This window comes from Portunus trituberculatus, chromosome 24, assembly GCF_017591435.1.
Source record: "Portunus trituberculatus isolate SZX2019 chromosome 24, ASM1759143v1, whole genome shotgun sequence".
Classification (NCBI taxonomy): Eukaryota; Metazoa; Arthropoda; class Malacostraca; order Decapoda; family Portunidae; genus Portunus; species Portunus trituberculatus.
The window spans coordinates 17,140,717-17,149,488 of record NC_059278.1 but is presented as its reverse complement, the minus strand read 5'-3'; the positions used below and the strand labels follow the sequence as shown (position 1 = coordinate 17,149,488).

Sequence of the window (8,772 nt, the reverse complement as noted above, 5' to 3'; positions counted from 1 at the left end):
GTGTGTGTACCTTGCCTCAGGGGGTCATAGCCGTCTCCCTTGGCCCAGCAGCGGGAAAATGATCGCTGGTATGATGTAGCCGTGGTGCTGAGGGAGGGAGGAGGCGCCAAGACCTTCTCCGTCCTCCACCACTGACAGACACAAGCACACTGGCCTGTCTCAACTCTCCCGACCTCCTTCTGGCCCAAACTGTCGTCCTCTCCACTTCCCTCTTCTCTCTTCTCTCCCCTTTGCAATAATACCACTAATTATACAAGTTTCATACATTTTTGGGTAGTTTATGATTCCTCTCCTGTGATTTGTGTGGCGTCGACTAGATTTTTCTTTTCTTTTTTTGTTAGCGTGACATGTGGGATGAATCGTACGTCTGTGTTGGAAGTGCCACCGCGTCCTTCCGTTGTCATGGTAACGCGTCTGAGTGCCGCCGCCCAACGTATCGTACTGCACGTGAATTAGTAAGGGGTGTACTCTGGCTGGAAAGAGGAATGAGGGGAGATGAGGGGAAGTGAGGAAGTTGCCGTGATGAGAGAGAGAGAGAGAGAGAGAGAGGTAAACAATTTCGATTTAAGCAGGATTGAAGGAAGGAAGGAAGGAAGGAGGAAAGGAAATAGAGGGAGAGAAAAGGGGAGAAAGAGAGGGGAGGGGGGAGAGAGAGTAAGGGGAAGGGAAGAAAGAGAGGGGAAGGTTACAGAATCGGAGATCGAAGAGGGAAACATAAGTACTGAGAGAGAGAGAGAGAGAGAGAGAGAGAGAGAGAGAGAGAGAGAGAGAGAGAGAGAGAGAGAGAGAGAGAGACTGAATAAAATTTAATACAAACAATAATTTCATAAGGAAGACAAAATAAAAAGAATTAAAGAAAGAAAAAGAAAACGGAGAGACAGAAGATAAAGGAGGAGAGGAAGGAAGAGAAAAGAAGAGAGGAAGGAGAAGAGGGAGGAAAGAGAGGAAGAGAGGGAGGACGGAAGGAAGGAAGAATTGAGAAATAAAGGAAGAAATGGAGAGAGAGAGAGAGAGAGAGAGAGAGAGAGAGAGAGAGAGAGAGAGAGAGAGAGAGAGAGAGAGAGAGAGTATAGATTATTGCCAATATTTGAACATGTGTCAGGATTGCTCTCTATTTAATGGATGGGGAGGGAGAGGGAGAGAGAGAGAGAGAGAGAGAGAGAGAGAGAGAGAGAGAGAGAGAGAGAGAGAGAGAGAGAGAGAGAGAGAGAGAGAGAGAGAGAGAGAGAGAGAGAGAGAGAGAGAGAGAGAGAGAGAGAGAAACAGCTGCGTGAAGAAATGAGATATAAAGTAGAAAGAAAAGGTACATTTAAATTACTCCAAAACGCACCTAATATACATCTTTCCATTTTCCTGTTTTGTCTCCTTCTCCTCATTCCTTTCACAATTCTTCTTCTTCGTTTTTATTCTTTTCCTTTTCTTTTTTTTTTCTTTTCGTCTTCTTCTTATTCCTCCTCCTCCTCCTCCACCTTCTCCTCCTCTTCCTCCTCCTCCTCCTCCTCCTCCTCCTCCTCCTCCTCCTCCTCCTCCTCCTCCTCCTCTTCCTCTAGCTCCTCTTATTCCTCTTACTCCTCTTACTCCTCTTCCTCCTCTTCCTCCTCCTCCTCCTCCCTGTCAAGCATTTTTGTTTTTCCTACTAACCCTGTCTACGTGAGTCTACAAACAACAATAATACCAAACTTTGCTCACCGATATTAGAGATCAAAAGTCAAAGAGTAGTGAGTATCAAGGTATAAGCAAGGCAGCAAACAGTTTACCTTGAGTCCTCACCTGCCTCGCCACGGGTCTGCAAACATCAAGAGGCGTCAGCTGGCCAATCAGGGGCAGCTGGACACGGCTTCCTTTCCTTATACCTGAAGGGGCGGTGAAGGAGGCGCTGTGAGGAGAGGTGAGAGGTAAATTAATAGACATGAGGAGGAAGGAGAGGAAAGGTTGTGATCAGAATGGGAAGAAGAGGAAGAGATGAGATGAGATGAAAGTGGAATTAAAGAATGTGTAAGGAGGAATGATGATAAACAGAGGAAGAGGAAGGAGATGAAGGGAAGGAAGGAAGGAGAGGAAAAGATAGTGGAAAGAAGGAAGAGATAAGATGAAAGAGTTGAAAGAAGAATGTGTAAGAGAAGAATGATGATAAATAGAGGAAAAGGAAGGATATGGAGGGAAGGAAGGAAGAATATGGAGGTACAGAAGAAATGAAAGAAGACAAGGAATAAGAAAAAATTGAAAAAGAGAGGAAAGGTAAAGGAATGTATAGGAGAAGATGGATGATAAACAAAGAAAGAGGAAGGAGATGGAGGGAAGGAAAGAAGAATATGGAGGTAAGGGAGAAGAAATGAAGGAAGGCAAGGAATGAGAAGAAATAGAAAAAAGAGAGGAAAGGGACGAAGGGAGAGAAGGTAGAAAAGAGGTAGGGAGAAGGGAGAGGAAAGTAAAGAGGTGGAGGTGGGTGGCGAACACTTGAGCCGTGTGCAATTATGAGTAAATTTCACTACATATACACATACACACACACACACACACACACACACACACACACACACACACACACACACACACACACACAAGGTCAGTATGATGTAGCCAGTGGTCGTGGTGGGTCGTGTCTGTGTGCGTGTGCGCGCCGAAAGACCACAGACAGGCCTACACACATACACACACACACACACACACACACACACACACACACACACACACACACACACACACACACACACACACACACACACACACACACACGGACATGATTGCCTTAGGAGTTGCACTATCACAACCACCACCACCACCTCTACTACTACTATCACTACTACTACAACCACTACTACTACAGACAGTGACCGGGCAGGTGCTACTGAAGGAAGGGGGCAAGGAGCAGTGCCACGGTGAGAGCAGAGGTCATGGCACCCTCACCACCACCACGAGGACGCTGCCAGTGCTGAGTGGACGTAAGTGTTAGGAGTGAGTGCCACACCTCCAATCGAGAAAGTTATGTCGCCTTTAGGTAAATTAATTATGTTCATTGCCTTTTTTTTTTATTCTTGCTGTTTGTGCTTGTTTTTCTTATATCACTACTACTACTACTGCTTCTCCTACTACTTCTACTACTACTACTACTACTACTACTACTACTACTACTACTACTACTTTCAACAACAATAACAAACTAATAATGTTGCTTCTACTCTTTATAACTCCTCCTCCTCCTCCTCCTCCTCCTCCTCCTCCTCCTCCTCCTCCTCCTCCTCCTCCTCCTCCTCCTCCTCCTCCTCCTCCCCCTCCTCCTCCTCCTCTTCCTTCTACTGCTCTTCCTACTCCTACTCCTCCTCCTCCTGCAGAAGGGGCACTGTTACATCCTGGAAACGGTGGAGATTTCGGCAGGTGGGGAAGGTACGAATGTGTGAACGCGGCAGCTACGCCCATGCCTTCCAGCTGAAGGTAAGGCACGCCCACACACACACACACACACACACACACACACACACACACACACACACACACACACACACACACACACACACACACACACGTATTTCGTTCAGCCTTTCTTCTTCAAACTAAGCCTATTAGTATAAAAAAAAAATAGCTTGTTGGTTTCATATTTCTCTTTTTCTTCTTCATTTAGGCTTATTGAATTTGTGGCATCGTTAGGAAAGAGGATTATTATTACTAGTATAGGAATAATGTTTGCCGTACGTCGCCACATCATTTATTCAACTCTTCATGAATATCTAATGTTTTTTTTTTTTCTGTAATGAGTTTCGCAATCTGTTTACCTCCTTCACCTTGTATTTCTGGCTCTCACAAAGGTGTATTTCTTGTGTTTTGTATTCATAGGAGTGTCTTGTACAAATCCATAGGTCTTGTCTTCAATTATGTATTTTATTCTTTCTTCTCTCCTTCTTTTTCCTCTCCGTTTTCTTGTTCTTCTGCTTCATCCTCCTCCTCCTCCTCCTCCTTCTTCTTTTTCTTCTTTTTCTTTTTCTTCTTTCTCTGTCTTCTTTCTCCTTTCATCACGTATTCTTGTTTTCTTTTGTCTTTCTACGCCTAAGACATCCAAGAAAACTGAAACCAATGCAACAATTTCAGCTTGTACTTGTATTTAGAGACGTAACTCCTTTCTTCTGCTTGTCTTCCCTTTCCTCCTCCTCATATTCTTCCTCCTTTCTCTCTTACTCTTCTTCCTTTTTTTTCCCTTCTCTTTCTCCTTGCATTCTTCCCTCTCCTCTCTCTTTTCTCATACTTGCCTTCCCCTCCGTCCTTTTCTCTCTTCTTTCTCCTTTTTCTTCTCGTATTCTTCTTCCTCCTCCTATCTCTCTCCTCTTACTATTTCTTTTATTCCTTTTCTTCTTCCTCGCATTCCTCTTCCTCCTCTCCCTCCTTTTTCTTTCTGTTTCTTCCTCCTTTTTTTCTCTTCCCATTCCTATTCCTTTTTTCCTTCTTTCTTTTCTGTTTATTCCTCTTTTCTCGCCTTGCAATCGCCTTCTCCTTTCTCTCTCCTTATTTTTCCCCCTTTCTTCCTCCTCTTCCTGCTTTCTCTTTCACTCTTCCTCCATCTCCTCCTCCTCTTTCTCCTCACATTCTCCTTCCTTTCTCTATTACTTTTCTTTCGTTTCCTCCTCCTTTTTCTCCTCGCATTATCCTCCCTTCTCTCCCTCCCGTTACTTTTCTTCTCTCTCTCCTCTTCATTCTCTCTCCCGCAGAACATTACCCAGCAAACTTTAACCCAATGCATGTAGACTATGAGTGCCTCGCCTTATAATCCCACGAGTGCCTTGCTTTCCCCTCAACACAGGTGGAGGAGCCGCGGGGCACTATAGGGGACGACACAGCTCTCAACAGCGTGCGTCTCTACTGTCAGGCCGCCACGAGTAAGGCTGACAGTGGGAGTGTAGCCTCAACGGTGCAGTGCTGGGGCGAGTGGCTGGGTGAGTGAGTCTTGGGTCTTGGGTTGGATTGGTGGTGGTGGTGGTGGTGGTGGTGGTGGTGGTGGTTGTAGTGGTTGTAGTAGTAGTAGTAGTAGTAGTAGTAGTAGTGGTAGTAGTAGTAGTAGTAGCAACAGTAGGAGTAGTGGTTGTAGTTGTTGTTGTTGTTGTTGTTGTTACTATTATCATTATTATTATTATTATTATTATTATTATTATTATTATTATTATTATTATTATTATTATTATGAGAAATTATTAACATTCTCTCTCTCTCTCTCTCTCTCTCTCTCTCTCTCTCTCTCTGAAAACAAGAAGAAAATACGAAACACAAGCATTGACAAACTAAAACTTAAATGAAGCATAAAGAAAAAGAAAGGAAGAAAAATGAGCAAACAAGAGGAACGTTACAGGAAGGAAAAAACAACCACGAGAAAGAGAACAACACTATCTCATAAATTACCTGCCGCGGACCACAAACTAAAGAGAAACATGGCTCTGACCTCACCTGGCCTCACCTCACCCTTGTCTCTCACCTGCCGCCACCTGTCACACCTCAATAGAACTCAATGGCTTTTCTACTTTCCCTACAATTTTTCTCGTTTCACTTTTTTTTTTCTATATGAGATTTAAATTCCTGTCAGGTTGTTGGTCTTGTTCCTTCCCATCCTTGACTCACCCTCCTTTCCATCTCTCCTCGTGCCTTAACCCCTTCAGTACCATGACGCGTTTCCATATTCCTTCTGGTTACTATTTTATACAGTTTTAGAAATTTGTGTGGGGGTTGAAATAGTGAAGACTCTGGTCATTAACTCCTTCAGTACCATGACGCGTTTCCATATTCATTCTGCTTAGTATTTGCCACTATTTGGTGATTTTATACAGCTTCAGAAACTTATGTGCCAGTTAAAACAGTGAAGACTCTGCCCATTAATCTTCTGACCTTCACAAACCCTTCCTAGTGTCAATAAAAACGTATAATTCTACCCAAAACTCGTGGTAAAAATGGTTAATTCCTCCCTCATCTTATAAAACACGAGGGAAGCTGCAGGAAGCCGCAAGTCTCTCTACAACATCAGAACACCAATTAACAACATCCAGTACTCCTAAACGGTCACTCATCCAAGCACTAAGCAGATCCATCGTTGCTTAACCCCTTCAGGACTGGGACGCATTTTTACCTTGAGACTTGTGTATGATTAGACTCTTTCATTGACATTAGGAAGGCTCTATGGAGGTCAGAGGATTAATGAGTAGAATCTTCACTATCTTAATCCCCCACATGAGTTTCCGATACTGTATGAAATCACCAAATAGTAACCAGAGTGAATATGTTGATTTCATTGATTGCACGAGAGAACCAGAATACTCAACGTGGTGTAATCTTCCCTCCTCTCATCTTTCAGTACTGGGACACATTTCTACCTTGAGATTTGTGTACGATTAGGCCATTTTAATGACATTAGGAAGGGTCTATGGAGGTCAGAGGATTAATGAGTAGAATCTTCACTATCTTAATCCCCCACATGAGTTTCGAATACTGTATGAAATCGCCAAATCGTAACCAGAGTGAATATGTAAACGCGTCATGCTACAGAAGGAGTTAACCTCACTGATCGCACAAGAGAACCAGTATATTCAATGTGGTGTGATCTTCCTTAGACTCATCTTCAACTCCATCCATGCTTGACAGAGAGGAGAGCGTGTGAGCCTGGTACCTTCCTGCATGGGGTGAGGCTCTGGGTGGAGGAACCTCAGGGGGTGCTGGACGACGTAGGAGCAACAGACGTGGACATGGTGTGTAGCGATGGGCGTGTCCTGTATGGCGGGGGCGCGTGCTGGGGCGACCATAGCGGTTGGTTCACCTGTCCTCAAGGTAAGACACGGAAGAAGTTGGAGCGGGTCTTGAGTTCTGATTGGCGTGTGTTAGTTGATAAATCCGTTTCTTTTTTTCTTTTTTCGTTTTTGTTTTTAGTGGTTAGAGCCCAGAAACACCCTTAAGAACCCGCGTCATTTCAAGTAGAGCCCAGAAAGACCCTTAAAAACCCGCGTCATTTCAAGTAGAGCCCAGAAACACCCTTAAAAACCCGCGTCATTTCAAGCAGAGCCCAGAAACACCCTTAAAAACCCGCATCACTTCAACTAGATCCGGAAACACCCTTAAAAACCCGCGTCACTTCAAGTAGACCCATAAACACCCTTAAAAACCCGCGCCACTTCAACTAGAGCCCAGAAACACCCTTAAAAACCCGCGTCACTTCAACTAGAGCCCAGAAACATCCTTAAAAACCCGCGTCACTTCAACTAGAGCCCAGAAACATCCTTAAAAACCCGCGTCTCTTCAACTAGAGCCCAGAAACACCCTTAAAAACCCGCGTCACTTCAACTAGAGCCCAGAAACACCCTTAAAACTCCGCGTCACTTCAACTAGAGCCCAGAAACACCCTTAAAAACCCGCGTCACTTCAACTAGAGCCCAGAAACACCCTTAAAAACCCGCGTCACTTCAACTAGAGTCCAGAAACACCCTTAAAAACCCGCGTCTCTTCAAGTAGAGTCCAGAAACACCCTTAAAAACCCGCGTCACTTCAACTAGAGCCCAGAAACACCCTTAAAAACCCGCGTCACTTCAACTAGAGCCCAGAAACACCCTCAAACACCCGCGTCACTTCAACTAGACCCCAGAAACACCCTCAAACACCCGCGTCACTTCAACTAGAGCCCAGAAACACCCTTAAAAACCAGCGTCACTTCAACTAGAGCCCAGAAGTCTTTTTTTGTTTGCTTGTTTTTAGTACTTAGTGGTTGTTTTGAAATGTATCATCGTGTGTGTTACGAAAATCAGAAAGTTTGGTTTACTTTGCATATTATTTTGTTTTGTTTCTTCATCATCATCTTCTCCGTATTCTTTTTATGCACTATCGTTGTGTTTTATTCGTCACTTCTTCATCCTCATCTTCCATCACTTATTATTCTTTCTCTTATTATACCATTATCATCATTCCTCCTCCTTCTCCTCCTCCGGCAGGATACGCCATCTGTGGAATCAGGACTCGTGTAGAGGGTTGGGCAGGACTCATGGGGGACAACACAGCGCTAAACGACCTCATGATGGTGTGCTGTGAGCTGCCCTGACACACACACACACACACACACACACACACACACACACACACACACACACACACACACACACACAGGAGATAAATGATAAAGAGTTGAATATAATGTAAGAGAAGAAAATTAATTGTTGAATAAATAGATGAACTTGTTAACAGTTAGTCTCATTTAAAGGTTCGAATCCCCGCGAAGTAAATGAACCTGAATCAACTTTACGCGATACACTGACAATTACAATCCAAACGAGCTAATTCACACACACACACACACACACACACACACACACACACACACACACACACACACACACACACAAAAGAAACAATAGCATAAATCCATAACATAATTTCTTCTTATGACAACTTTGCACTTCCTGGCGCTTCAATCTGAACGAACATGGCAACTTAGAATCTCGAGATGGCAACACTGAGGCCTTACAAAATCACAGCTGCGTGTGTGTAACTGCTCGTGGCTAACTGGCTAGTGCGTGCGTGCAGCTGTGTATGGAGGACCCGAGCCGCTGTGGATTGAAAGCCGAGGCAATATGAGCAGAGATGGAAAAGAGAGAGAAAGAAAAGAAAAGAGAGAGGTGGACAAGCAAAAGTTAACCAGTACTCTCAATCATTCATACTTTTCTCTAATAAACTCTGGAACTCCCTGCCTACTTCTGTATTTCCAACTTCCTATGACTTAACTTCATTTAAGAGGGAAGTTTAAGGCATTGATTTTTTTTT

At 44.0% G+C, this 8,772-nt stretch overlaps 2 protein-coding genes across 8 annotated transcripts in view; one reads left to right on the top strand and one right to left on the bottom strand.

Moving 5' to 3' along the window:
* Positions 1-168, bottom strand: part of LOC123508384 (serine/threonine-protein phosphatase 6 regulatory ankyrin repeat subunit A-like) — a 70,901-nt gene extending 70,733 nt beyond the window's left edge. For 6 of the 7 annotated variants that reach the window (XM_045262084.1, XM_045262088.1, XM_045262085.1 and 3 more), the window contains exon 1: positions 11-167. The gene's annotated coding sequence lies outside the window, so the exon portion shown is untranslated. Of the gene's footprint in view, positions 1-10 lie in introns of all 7 variants that reach the window. The other variant, XR_006675932.1, reaches the window with a different exon arrangement.
* A 2,516-nt stretch (positions 169-2,684) lies between these two features.
* LOC123508269 (vitelline membrane outer layer protein 1 homolog) lies at positions 2,685-8,353 on the top strand. Its single transcript, XM_045261844.1, has 5 exons — positions 2,685-2,942; positions 3,333-3,432; positions 4,790-4,922; positions 6,613-6,795; positions 7,947-8,353. Exons 2-5 carry the CDS (start codon positions 3,391-3,393, stop codon positions 8,051-8,053), a joined length of 465 nt encoding a protein of 154 aa, XP_045117779.1. The 5' UTR covers positions 2,685-2,942; positions 3,333-3,390; the 3' UTR covers positions 8,054-8,353.
* Positions 8,354-8,772: the final 419 nt, after the last annotated feature.

Bases quoted from the DNA above. Each gene is read 5' to 3' on its own strand.
- LOC123508269 (XM_045261844.1), top strand. From the start codon at position 3,391: ATGTGTGAACGCGGCAGCTACGCCCATGCCTTCCAGCTGAAG. The intron at 3,433-4,789 runs GTAAGGCACGCC...CCCTCAACACAG, and splicing joins CCCATGCCTTCCAGCTGAAG to GTGGAGGAGCCGCGGGGCAC. The intron at 6,796-7,946 runs GTAAGACACGGA...CTCCTCCGGCAG, and splicing joins TTGGTTCACCTGTCCTCAAG to GATACGCCATCTGTGGAATC.